At 36.9% G+C, this 14098-nt stretch overlaps 1 protein-coding gene across 4 annotated transcripts in view; it reads left to right on the forward strand.

Annotated features, from left to right (window-relative positions):
• SEC24D (SEC24 homolog D, COPII coat complex component) overlaps positions 1-14098 on the forward strand; it is a 103426-nt gene that overhangs the window by 56527 nt on the left and 32801 nt on the right. For all 4 annotated transcript variants that reach the window (XM_032858748.1, XM_032858747.1, XM_032858749.1 and 1 more), the window contains exons 9-10: positions 3620-3758; positions 7235-7350. In XM_032858748.1, the coding sequence (XP_032714639.1) occupies positions 3620-3758; positions 7235-7350 (255 nt within the window). The remainder of the gene's footprint in view (positions 1-3619; positions 3759-7234; positions 7351-14098) is intronic.

Consider the following 14098-nt stretch of genomic DNA (forward strand, 5'->3'; position numbering starts at 1 on the left):
CTTCCCTATCACTTCCATGTTGTATAAGCTCATGCCACACAGGACCAGAACCAAGAATAGCCAGATGAGGCTTTTAGAGCCAGTCTCTCCACCCTTTGCATTTTCCGTTTAAGAGAAGAACAGAAAAGAAAGAGCAGGCAGGATGCCTCTCTGTCTACTTGTGATCTCTTTCTGTCAAATAAATAAATTAAATCTTTAAAAAAAAAAAAGAGCAGGCAGGAATATACTAGAGGCAAAAAGATTAAAGCACATTTATAAACAAAATTACAAAATCTTAAAATGTTAGTGAAGTAAATATGATATAATATACTTGGTGAGGAAAAAAAAACTTTTGAGTTTTGGGGGAAGTAATTGATTTTATTTAAAAAGCTGTATACACTAAAGTTGAACTCAGAAGAAAAGTGAGATTAGCTATTTATGAGCTCATGCAGACTACTGTAGAGCAGATAAGCAGACATCTGGAGAGAGCAAAGAAATTCTCGGATAGTTTTCAGCATGGCCTGAGAGAGATGAAATAAGGCAGTGTAATTTAGAAAACCTTGTCCTGTTGCCCCAAAAGAAATGTAAACAGTTAAAAAGCTTTTAACATTCTTTACTGTCACCTCAATTGTCTGAAGACCTTACTTACCTATCCATCATCCAGTTTCGAAAAGACTGAAAATGGAAAAAAATGTATTTAACAGCCTAGATACAGTCACTATTGGAGTCCAGTTTATTACTACACATCCATTTTTGGTTCTGCAAGTTTGAATCTGTCAGGACTGGAATGCTCAGGTGTTAGTTGCCGACAGTTTCATGGTCATTTTAGGCTGGGCCTGCCTTTGGGTAAGTCATATCAGTAAAAATAAGGTTAATTTTCCTCCTATTACGTCTGCTTTGTCTGGAAAATAATGGCATCATATTTCTAAAGTCTCTCAGGGAATTGATTTTAGTCTTTGAACTCTCAAAAGGATGAGAATAGTAAAGTTGGCTGGAGTGCAGGCAAATTGAAGACTTTATTCCTGGTTTAATTCTTGAAAGCATCTTCTGATCTCAGAGGTAAAGCTGTAGAACAGAACAGCAACAAAAGCATGATAGATAATTGGAGTTTTGATCTAGAAAAAGCATTATTACGTTTTTGTTATCTTTCACTTCTTACTCTAATTCTCTGTTCTCCATCCTGAGAATTTCTGATTGGGACCTGCATCTTTTTGTTTGCTTTCCTTTTGTCCCTTCAGATTAGTTATTATTATTACCAGCTAAAGAGGACAGTCAGTCACTTGTCATTTTTTGCCTCTCAAACACACAGTTCGTATTAAAAAGTATTGTATGTGTCCATATTTCAGTATGTGTACATTTAAGTCAAACTCGTGGGGAGGGTTTTTAAAATCTTCTGTGGCTCTCAGCTTTAACCATTAGATTATATCCGTTAGATTATATCAGAATTTCCTGGAAGGTAGATTTCCTTCTTTTTTTTTTTAAAAGATTTTATTTATTTATTTGACAGAGAGAGATCACAAGCAGGTAGAGAGGCAGGCAGAGAGAGAGAGAGGGAAGCAGGCTCCCCCCCTGATCAGAGAACCCAACGTGGGACTCGATCCCAGGACCCTGACATCATGACCTGATTCGAAGGCAGTGGCTTAACCCACTGAGCCACCCAGGCGCCCCAGGTTTCCTTCTTTTTAGATCATTTTAACAGTGGTAGTTTATGGTAATGAGTCAGCTAATCAAAATGTTTATATAAACAAAGGCCTTTAGAAACTCAAGCCTATCTTAAGCTTATCAAACTATAACCCTGCCATTAAATACACTCTCTCCTGAGCTCAGTGATTTTGAGAGAGGAAAGGTGGTTCTGTATAGGTATGACAGCAACAATTACCTTTTATTCAATAATTTTGCGCCAGGCACAGTGCTCGGTACCACACATGAATCTCTCATTTAATCCCTGTCACAATCCTACCAGTGGGGCACCAGAGCTATGCCTATGTTAGGAATCAGAAGAGACCCTATATGAGAAATCCAATTCATTTTCTGGCTTCCTTGAGGCAAGAGGACGGGGAGAGGACAGTGTAGGGGAGAGGGCAGTGCAGAAATGTTAGGGAGTAGTCCTGAATTTTTTTTTTTTAACGTTTCCCGATTCTTTTATACATTATACTAGACCTGGTTTCTGTTTTTAAGATCTTATTTATTTGACAGAGAGAGAGAGAGAGCACAAGCAGGAGGAGCACCAGGCTGAGGGAGAGGGAGAAGCAGGCTCGCCGAGGAGCAGGGAGCCTGACGGGGCTGGATCCCAGGGTCCAAGGATCATTACCTGATCCAAAGGCAGACGCTTCACCAACTGAGCCACCCAGGTGCCCCTATACCAAACCTGTTGTTGTTGTTCTTATTTTTTCTGCTGTGAGACCTCACAACTCATTTCTGAAACCTCAGTGTGCATTAGTTTTCACATTGAACATCTGGACAGGGACAAACAGTAAATCTCAGTTTTCTAAGTTGAGTAGAAAATGGCCTTCTGATCCTGGCTCATTCTCCGCTTTCCTCCTCTGCAGGTCTCCATTAAAAAGCAGTCTGCTTCATTTACATCTTTTTTTTTTTTTAAAGAAAAACTTTGTTAATGTGCCAAACCCTGTAATTCTCAAGCTTTTCTAGAAATATTATCTTTAAGGGAGATTTATATAAGCAAGAAGAATCTTTGTGGTTTTATTTTGAAAGCCAAAAGAGTTGAGAAACAAGGCAGACTAATGCTGAGCTTTTTCACTTTCAAGCTATAAAATGGTTTCTGTATATGTTTATGAGGAAGAAGCAATTGAAACATTTATTTTTTCAGTTCTGGCAAAGCATGACCAGTGACTTTGAAAGTACATCTTGTCATGGGATAAAGAACGAGAAAATGCAGAAAAGTGAACATTATTGTATATTTCTTCATAGAGTTGCATTTTTGAAGAAACATTTTGTATTTTTTGATGGGACTATCTAAACAAACTAGAGCTCTATCCAGACTAGAGCTTTTAAAATGAGACCCAATTCACTCTTTTTTTTTTTTTTTAAGATTTTATTTATTTATTTGAGAGAGAATGAAGGAGAGAGAGAGAGAGAACACGAGAAGGGGAGGGTCAGAGGGAGAAGCAGACTTCTGCTGAGCATGGAGCCCCATGCGAAACTCGATCCCAGGACTCCAGGATCATGACCTGAGCCGAAGGCAGTCACTTAACCAACTGAGCCACCCAGGCGCCCCACACTTTATTTTTTCCAATAATATTACAAACTTAGCAAAATATGTGATATAAGGTGTCCAGGACATTTTTAATATGTGCTTTATTAAATATTATTGGCATTGTTATATTTTCCTCTCTGCCTTCACATACAAATAAATCTATATATGGACATATACAAAAATATACATATATACTTATGTCCTTATTAATGAGATAAAAACTCAAGTTTTTGTTTGGGTATTTCTTTGAATTCAGAAGGTACCAAGAGAGTCATCTTTACATTCTTGACGAACACCAAGAGTTAAGAGTTCCTTAATGAATGCCATTAGAAGAAGACTTTTGAAATTATAATTATTGCACAATATTTCTGAAATACCTTGAAATCTTATACCCACCTATCTCTTCATTTTACTTGCTTTTTATAGACTCCCCTTTATTTGGTAAATCATGGAGAGAATGGACCAGTCAGATGCAACAGGTGCAAAGCCTACATGTGCCCATTTATGCAGTTCATTGAAGGAGGAAGGAGGTATCAGTGTGGATTTTGCAACTGTGTGAACGATGGTAAGTCGTGCCAATATATGCTCTTAGTAAAGCTCTTTATTAGTTGAAATATATTGTATTTCTTAGCTTATGGGAAAAATATATATGTTAAAGCTCTTAGTTATACCTTAGCTTTTCCTAAATACTGATGAGATCACATTCAAGAATAACTCAGAGGAATAGCACAAACAAACAAAACAAAAACTCAGTTTTATCATCTGTAAACATGGGAGATAAAACTTTATTTTGCCTCCAAATGAGCCTTTGTGGTAGGGGATTGAGAAATAAAACTACTTACCTACTTTGGAGTTTTATAAGAAACACAGCATCTTCTGGGTAGGAAGTGGTATGCGTGACTTTATGCATTTATATGAGGCTGAGAGGGGCGTGGAGGTCCCAAACGGAGAATGTTCTGGTTGGTTTCCTTCCACAGATTTTACAAAGAAGAACTTTTATTTTATCTGTGTTTACAGATGATAAGTTGGAGATGTGTTTTTTTTCTCTGTCTTTATTTCTCTGAGTTATTACTGAATATGAGCTCAACAGTATTTAGGAAAAGTTCTAGTGTAACTAAGGGCTTTAACATATGTATATATCTTTTTTTTTTTTAAAGATTTTATTTATTTGACAGAGAGAGATCACAAGTAGGCAGAGAGGCAGGCAGAGAGAGAGAGGGAAGCAGGCTCCCTGCTGAGCAGAGAGCCCGATGCGGGACTCGATCCCAGGACCCCGAGATCATGACCCGAGCCGAAGGCAGCGGCCTAACCCACTGAGCCACCCAGGCGCCCATGTATATATCATTTTGCCCCTCAGGTATGAATGTTGGAATGTTTAAGAAGGAAAAAAAATATTCTGAAGGGCTTTTCCAGATTCTGTATATTTTCACTTTGATTCCAGTGTGAATTGACTGATGTTGAAAAATACTGCAAACTCGCTCAAAGCAACTTACATTCATTATATTCGTAACACGTCTGTGTTTTAACTTTTTGGTGCTCAATAAAGCACATACTCAGCCTGAAACATTCCCACATTCATTTACATTTCTAGAGTTTTTCTAGAACCATTTGATTATGAGAGCATGAACTTTCTACATGTTTTCCTCTGTTCCTTATCTTCATAGACATGCTTCTCTGCAGGTCATTAAATCTGAAGAATGTATAGCACTCTGTCTGCCCAGGAGCCATGTTTCCTATGGCTGCTGGCTACTCCCTACTGACAAGGGAGCTAAGGCACAGCTTTCTGCCTCTGTCATTGCATTCATGGCAACTCAACTCTGTGAGTGTTCTCTGGTGGGAGAGCTCCTTGTTTCCCTACCTCCTTATTATATAGTCCATGGTGTTGTCGAACGTAGAGTGCCGGACACTGGTATTGTGAGTCTTTCTCACCAAAACTTTGGTCAGTTCTTAAAAATGCCTTGCTATGGAGTGGAATCATTGGTTTGTAGCCTCATCTCAAAAACTGTGGTCATCTTGGAATGTCTCTCTCCTTGTTCCAGCTGTGGCATCAACTCAGTGCAAATTGGGTACCCCTGTGAGACCAGATTCTGTTGGTTCTCCACCCATACATGTCTTTCTAAAGATCTTATTCCTTCTTTCACCCTGGATGAAATCTGCAACCAGGTCATTAGCCAGCACTCAGTCTTGGCACCTGGATTTTCACAGCCCTGTGACAACTCATTTCCCTATACTTTAGTTTTGTGGGGCAGAGACCACCAAGGTCACCAGCTCCTCAGTGTCTTTAGCCAAGCTCTCACCTTTCTTAGGAAGATGATCAGAAATGTATGTAGCTTTTAGATCCAGGACCCTCAGGTTGGTGTGACATCCTGGCGTCACACCTGAAGTGTCTGCTCAGAGCCAGTTACTTCCTGGTAGAAAAAAACCATTCAGAATTCTTATATCTCTACACAATAAATTCCCTTCCCTTGGGTATTCACTCCTAGGAGGCTTCCATGTTCACTTTCCAATAGGGTTATTCATACTAGGCTCAAATATTTGTTCCTAATAGACTCCTATAGATTTACATTGATACCTGCATTCTTCATTTAATTTTAAAGAAGACAGAGGTTTATTGAAGTCAGAACCCAGCAAGCCTGGTCACATGGTTTCACTCTATTTCCCTTCACAGTGTCCAGAGATTGCACAGTGGGAAGCATGTGAGATCAAAAGGCATGCAAGAAGACGAGTGTCATTTGGCAGTGCATAATTTACCATGTGCCTTGAATTTTGTTTTATAAACATGACAGATATTAAATGCTAATGAATGTGAAATTAATTTTAAAGGGAAAAATTTCACATGTTACATGTAGATATGTGAATGAAAATGAATTATAGTTGATACTATGTAGAAATTACCACACCATTATCCTAAATAGCCAATATAACATCACCTGCCTTGATTAAAAGTAACAAAATTGCAGGTTTAGGCCCTCATAGTTTACTTATCTTTGCCGAGACTGTCAGTTTCCCACTTCCATAATTGAATTTTCCGAATTCAGAGATCCATATGTACACATGAATGTTATCAAATTTGTTGTAAAATACATGGCCATGTTATAGTAAGAAAACAGAAAAATCAATTCTTGGTGATTGTTTTTAAGTCCTGCCTACAAAAAAAAAGTCTTGTAATTCATGTTGGTTCCCAACTAAAAAGAAAGAATACTGAGTTGTTGGTTTTAAAAGAGAACACATTACTTCTGTGGTTTTACAAATGAAGATGTTGCTCTTTGTAAAATGCTGAAAACCAGAGCATTGCTGGTTATTCTAAGTGCTTCTATTGTCAGTGGTTTAATAGCCAGCCCTATTAATCTCAAGGCAACAGAAGTTTGTTTTCACAGAGATACCAGGCCATATTTGTCCAAGTGTTCAGTGTGTGACTCATAAGTGTTCCTGTGCTGTTGGATGACTTCCAGGTCATTGCCAGAACTAACTTCCTTAGACATTTGAATCAAATTAAGAGCTCTCAGCTGAGATCTTAGTGGTATAGTCTTTCCCTAATACAGTAATCCTCTCCACTCTGAAGTCCAAACATTAAAAGATTACCATGCAAACTTTCCATGGCTGAAGACATCTAAAGGATAATAAATATTGTAGTTAATAGTAGAGTCCAAATAACCAATGTATATTTCTGTTAGGTATATTGAAAATTTAGGTATTAAAGTCAGAATTCCTTTTAAAGGAGGTAATTAAATAGAATTGCATTTTCTTTGTGATAATTTAAAAACAGGAGCACTTTTATCTCATTTCTTCACAATGGTCTAAACCATAAGTGTTATATGTCATCGGTAACTTGCAGGAGAGTCAAGAGGATTTTTAGAAAACCTTTGTACTTTCCCCACATGCTTTTTAAATAGTGGATATTTAGAATATACTGCCTTCTAGCTTTAAAATACTTTTTCCCCCTCAACTACTTCTTTTCCTCCCATAATAAATTTTAAGAACTTATTAAGTTGTCTGTGTTATGAAAACAAAAGGTTTCCTTTCTTATTTTGTTTTTATTAGTTCCACCATTCTATTTCCAACATCTGGACCACATCGGGAGAAGGCTGGACCACTATGAGAAGCCAGAGCTATCTCTAGGATCTTATGAATATGTTGCTACTTTGGATTACTGCAGAGTAAGTGTTCCCAGGACTTCCAAGTGTTTATACGTTGATGTCAAATTCAAGTGAATAACTTTCATATGTAAAGAACTGAATTTTGATTCACAAACAAAGCATTTTGGTGGTGTCATGGGAATACAGAAATGTCTCAGACACAGATCAGGGCTTCTAGGCTGTTAACATGATTAAATTGCCAAACTATTCAGAGCAGTGATTATTTTTAAAAACTAAAAAGTGGTACCAGAAATAGAAAACGATAATTTAATTTTTGTGTCCCTATCAGATAAAATATTCAGAGTTCTTAAAGCAACAGTTCCATATAGTGCCTCAACCTTATTTGTTTTGTCAGTAATCTTAGGAAATTTTCTCTTCCAAGGCAGATGCTCAGACAGTATGGTCAATAGGACTAGGACAGGTTTCTCTACCTCCTTTCTGCACATGTCACCATAATGATTTAAAGCTCTTAGAATTCCCCTTGGACTATGTGGGAGCCTGGGGTTCTGGCCTCTGGTTTCCTTGCTTTAAAATGTAAGCATGAGACTCCTCCCCATATTCTTAATCTAAAAAATAAATTAAGAAGTGTAGCTTTCCTTATAAGACCATTAACTGTTGGCCTCTATCCTATCACCTCAGCCATCTTTTCCATTGTACAAAACACTCACCACATATTCTGAACTCATCACTCCTTCTTAGAACTCCATGCTTTTAGGTAAGATGGTTTGACCAGACTATCTTTGCATTCTCCTGTTACATCTCTATGTAATGTACATTCTGTAATACCTGGCTGAAATTTTATTTTATGTGAGTGTGTGTGCAAGTGTGCACATGAACAACTTTCTTTGGCTTTATCATAGTGAATATTTACTAAATCTCCTCTTTGTTTTTTTCACATAGAATTTGGTCTGTATATTTGTTTTAGCAATTATCCCCATGAAACTTACATTTTGTTAAGTGTTTTCCCTCTTCATAGATTTTGATATCCTTGGTGACAAGAATCTTGTCCTGGCTGTCGTTATGGCATCCACCACAGTGTCTAGCACAGGGAAGACAGTTAATCAGTAAATGAATGAATAAATGAATTGGCAGGTCTGTTACTATTCCCAGGACTGGCTCTGTCCCTTTTCCAATGTCACAGTGAGAGTGACATCATTGTGGGCAACTCACAGGGCTTTAAAATTCTTTGGTGATTTGGAAATATTTTCTTGGGTATCAGTTCAGACTTCAGCTTATATCTGAAGTACCACATGTAGACCTGAAGGAACAGAGTCATTCTGACTGCTTTTCTTACTTCCTCTTCCAAATACAAATGCTTACTAATGCCCAGTTCTCAGAAAGCAGCCTCCGACTCACAGAATTCTATCACAGATGTTTGCAAGGGCACCAGTCCACATTATTGAATATAAATTACAAAGAACATGTTTCCTAAATAGAAGGTTTTTTTCAATTGATTGGATTTAATTTTTTTTTAGTTAATGTAACTTTTACATTTATTTTAGTGTTTTATATGATTTTTCTACCACATTACATAGAGTTAGTTATTCAAGAAAAGTTAATGCTTTATTAATTCAAAATATTACATTTAAACATATTTTGAGAAACATAAGAACATTTTTGGTGTAAATGCTTTATATCAAATGAAAAATTCCTGAAGTACCAACTACTTTTAGGCAGTTAATTTGTTCTTTATTGCTCTTGGCTGAAGGTGAATTTGGAAATGAGGGTCTAAGTAGACCATAAATATTCAAGTTCTAATTAAATATAATAAAGCCATTATAACTAGTGATGGAAAATTTATTGATTGATCTTTACAACCATAGGATAAATATAACTATGCTCTCAGTTTCTAGTTCTCTGCCAAAAAGGCTATATTATCTTGATCTTATGTTTTTTTAGTAGAAACTCAGGCAGAGAGTCAAGTCTATTTCTGGGAACAAAAGTTTCAGTATCTTCAAACTCTGTTATCTGGAAATGTTCCAGATGTCTAATTGATGGGAAATTTCACACAACAGGCAACGAACCAAATATACAAAGAAAAAAAGTACATTTTAAAGATTTTTTTGTAAGCTTAATCTGCCTTTTATTATTCCAAGTAAGATTTAAAATAAAAGATGGTTTAAGTATCTTCAAATTTAATTATAATTCAAAATGTAAATAAAGTATAATAATGAGTTGCCTTAGGGATTTGGACAATGAAAAAGAGCTTATTTAATTTGTACATGTGTTTTTAACACCATGTAAATTTAGAAATACAAAATTACATTTTCTCCTATTCATTTTAGTTTGTCTTGATACCAATTTTATATAATAAAATTAACATTGATATTTACTATGTGTGATGCTCTATGCTAAGTGCTTTTTATGTGTTGTATCATTTAGTTCTCAAGTGAACCCATGTGGTCAATACCACCATTACATGGGGAAACTGAGGCCCAGAGAGCGTAAGTGCCACGCTCAAATCACACACCTAGGAAGTGCTGGAGCCAGACTGTGTTGGCATGACCATAGAACCCCTATTCTTTATCAATATACTGTGGATACATAGGCAATTATTTAGAAAATCACCATGGGGTTCCCCTGGGAAAAAATACCCCAACTCTGTCATATAACTGGGAGTTTTTCACTTAGAAGTTTACAGACTATATCTACATACAAAGTGTACCTGAAATGTAAAACCCCATTCCAAGTCAGCCTTTTTTTTTTAATAAATAAAAATATCATCTCTCCACTTAATTTTAATTCACTGTGACATTTAATGGATACCTAAAATGCCCAAGATACTTGGTTATATGCTGTGAGGGATATCAAAACTAGCAAGATAATGAACCTGATTTCAAGGTACTTCCTATGTCCAGACTCAATAAGTATATAATTATGATATAAACCCAAATATGATAAATGCCATATAAGTCCAATAATCCTAGTGCCATAAGGAAATCGACAAATGATGATATATGGTTTGGAGGATCAGGAAAGCCTTCAAAGAGTAAGTGACTTTTGAGCTGGTTATACCATGAACAGAGTTTGGACATGTGGAAAGGGAAGGGAAAACAAAACAGTGAGTAGAAGCAGAGGATTTGCAATTTTGCTTTCTTCAGGGACTAGGCAGGTATGGTAGATGAGTGACATGTATGGAGTAAGTATGGGAACTAGGATAATTGGAGAGGATGTTCCCTTTCCCCCAAAACACATTCATATTCAAATATTTTTTAAAAAACACTGTGCCAAACAAAATACTACTCTGGCCAAATTCTTGGCCCAGGCCCATTAAACTGTAACTTCTGGGTAGGAAATGTTTTGAAAATGGCAAACATTTAAATTAGTTGAAGGAATGTGTATTGGGGAATAATGGGAAGTAAAGCTGGGAAATTGTCTTGAGATATAGACTAACCACTGGATTTGGCATCATACCTTTGATCCCCTGGTTTTTATACATGTTTGTTAAATGAGTATTACGGGGAGTTGTAAATGCCAGGCCATTGAGGAATTTGTTAATTCAGTAGGTGATGAAGACCATTAAAGGTAAAGAGGGAGTTGTTTCCTTAATCCAGTCGTCCATCCAACCACACATTTATTCACTCAGTCAGCAGAACTGAGCACTCTTTTGTGCTACACTCTGTGCTTGACTCTGAGGACTCTCAGTAAACATTCTGTCTTCAGAGGCATAACATTGTGATCTGTATTGTGTCTTTGGACCGTTTATTCTGACAGCAGTCTGTGTAATGAGAGGAAAGAGATTGGAGGCAGGGGGCTATTAGAAGTTAATGCAGTAGTCCAACAAGAGAAACTGAAGGGAGTATAGCAGTTCCTCAAAAATTTAGAAATAGAATGACTGGATATATACCCAAAATAATTGAAAGCAGAGTCTCAGCAGAGGTATTTGCACACTCATGTTCATAGCAGTGTTATTCAAAATAGCCAAAAGATGGAAGTAACACAAGAGTCCACACATGGATAAATGGATAAACAAAATGTGGTATATACATACGTGGAATATTATTCAGCCTTAAGAGGAAAGAAATTTAGACAATGTTAAACATGGATGAACTTATGCTAAGTGAAATAAGCCAGTCGCATAAAAGACAAATACAATGATTTTACTTTTCTGAAGTACCTACAGTTGTCGAATTCATGGAGATAAGAATGTAGAAATGGTGAATGGTGGTTGCCAGACTCGGGAGAGAGAGGGGAATGGCAAGTCATTGTTTAATGGTCACAAAGTTTCAGTCTTTTCTTTCTTTCTTTTTTTTTCTTTTTTAAGATTTTATTTATTTATTTGACACAGATCACAAGTAGGCAGAGAGGCAGGCAGAGAGAGAGGGGGAAGCAGGCTCCCTGCTGAGCAGAGAGCCTGATGCGGGGCTCGATCCCAGGACCCTGAGACCATGACCTGAGCCAAAGGCAGAGGCTTAACCCACTGAGCCACCCGGACGCCCCCAAAGTTTCGGTCTTAAAAGAGAAAGTGTTCTGGAGATGGATACTGGTGATGGTTGCCCAACAGTGAGAATGTACTTAATACCACTGAACTATGCACTTAAAAATGGTTAAGGTGTTAAGTTTTGTCTATTTTACCACAATTAGAAATGATTTTGGAAATGAGGTTCTAAATTTGGGTGCTGGAACCATAAGGGCTTCACAGATAACTGGTGGTAGATGGTTAAGAAAGGTGGACAATTCCATGGAGAAAATGAGATTTGAAACTCAGATTATTTTTGAGGATCATGCTTTCTCTAAGTTCCTTATAGAGAAGGCCAGTACAGTGGGATAAATCTTGTCTTACCTGCTAAAATTTGGAGTGAATATCCTGGCAGGCCCTTTATGTGGAGGTGTGCTATAGTTAAATAGAATGCTGGTCTGGAGCTCAGGAAAGACACCAGGATGAGAAAGAATGTGAGGAGTCACCTATAAAGAGGCGCTGGTTAAAAATGTGTAAATGAGATTTCTGTGATGGACCACGTGGTAAGAAAAGAGAAGAGGATGTCCTTTGGAGAAAGATAAGAAAATGAAAAACAGAAGCAGCGGTCAGAAAAGTGGGAGAGGAAATGAAAGCACAGTGCCTTGACAGCTAAAAAAAGTGAAGGTGGTCTGCCATGCCTAAAATTGGAGAGATAAAAAAGGTTTAGGATGAGGGCTGGATTTTACTTAAAGTCCCTCATTTGCAGTCAGGAGGTCTGTGACCCTTAACAGAGTGGTTTTGGTAAGGTGTCATGGAAAACCAGGTTTTTGTAAAATTCATGCCTGTTAGGCTTGGCTGGACAAAGCAAGTTGGGTTGAAAGAGTAGAGTAATTAATTCAAGCAGCCAGTGATGAAGTCATTAGAGTCTTCTAGGCATGAGATAACAAACTTCTGGATGTTTAAGAATAGGAACCAGATAAAACATGTGAAAGAATCATTTCAAAAGGATAATCAATGGGACTCAGTGATGGAAAGAAAAGCAATAGTCAGATCTAATTTCATGTTTTTAAGCCTTTGAGTTGGTGTGTAGTGATGTTATTGATAGGGATGTTGGAAGAGAATGTCATTTAGAGGAATGAGGAATTGGTTTTCATGCATAGGAAACTAGTTACAGTGAAGGAAGCATTCCATGGAGATGTGTGTGTTGGATTTATGGAAACTATTCACTGGGGGAACTGGTAATGCTGAACTTGAGAGAGAACACAAGAATAATAAGGCACATTTGGGTTTGTCAAAAAGAGGCTTTGGCTTAACTAATGGAAATGATAGTTATTTTTATTTGCTATAAATCAATGCAAGTCTATGTTATAAATTAGGTGGGAATCAGGAATGATTTGTTAAAAAAAAAAAAGAAGAAGAAGAAGAAGAAGAAGAAGCTAGATGGACAGCAGTAGAGTTCCTTCTTTTCTTTGTTGGTCTGATTTTGAATGTAGCAAAGCAATGAAGCATTTATGTTGAAGATTTTTAAATCCTGCAGTTTTTTTTATTTCAAATGACAGACTTTTTTAGAACAGTGTTATATCTAGCCTTATAGTGGATATAGAATGAATTAGTAAGATAATTTAGAGACATTATCATCTAATTTTATAAGTAAAATACAATTTTATTGTAGAACATTTTTGTGATTAATCGTAAAGTTAAAAATTGAATTAACCTGAACTCTTGTTTTACTTTGAGTCACTAAGTTTGCCTGAGGTTCTTTTTTCTAAATATTTTGTAAGACCCAACTGAAGATTCACTTCCTAAGAGCTCTTTGAACCCCAGCCAGTGAAGGGACCAACAGATACAAAACATTTATATAACAGCTGCCTTATGTTATAGTGATTTTTTTAAACAGATAAAGGCCCAATATTCCATTTTTAACCATAAATATGTAAGGTATAGGTAAGTATTTGACAATATAGTATAATTTTAAGGTATACAATTATATTTTATTATTTTTTTAATATTTTATTTATTTATTTGAGAGAGAGCGAGAGCGAGAGAGCGCATGAACATGGGGAGGGGCAGAGGGACAAGCAGATTCCCTGCTGAGTGGGGAGCCTGACTGGGGCTTGATCCTAGGTCCCTGAGAACCTGACCTGAGCCAAAGTCGGGCGTTTAACTGACTGAGCCACCCAGGCAACCCTACAATTATATTTTAGTGTATAAATTCATATCTTTAAAACTGAAAGAACTTATAAAGGAAAAGATTTGAAAATAGTGTTATCAAGTTAATGCAGTTTTACTAGTTTCAAGACAAATGCTAATTATTGTATGTACTCCTTGGGGGCACAATTTGTCAAGGATACCAGACACATTTCTTCCGAG

The sequence above is a fragment of the Lontra canadensis genome, unplaced genomic scaffold, assembly GCF_010015895.1.
Source record: "Lontra canadensis isolate GAN:19392208 unplaced genomic scaffold, GSC_riverotter_1.0 scaffold1, whole genome shotgun sequence".
Lineage (NCBI taxonomy): Eukaryota > Metazoa > Chordata > Mammalia > Carnivora > Mustelidae > Lontra > Lontra canadensis.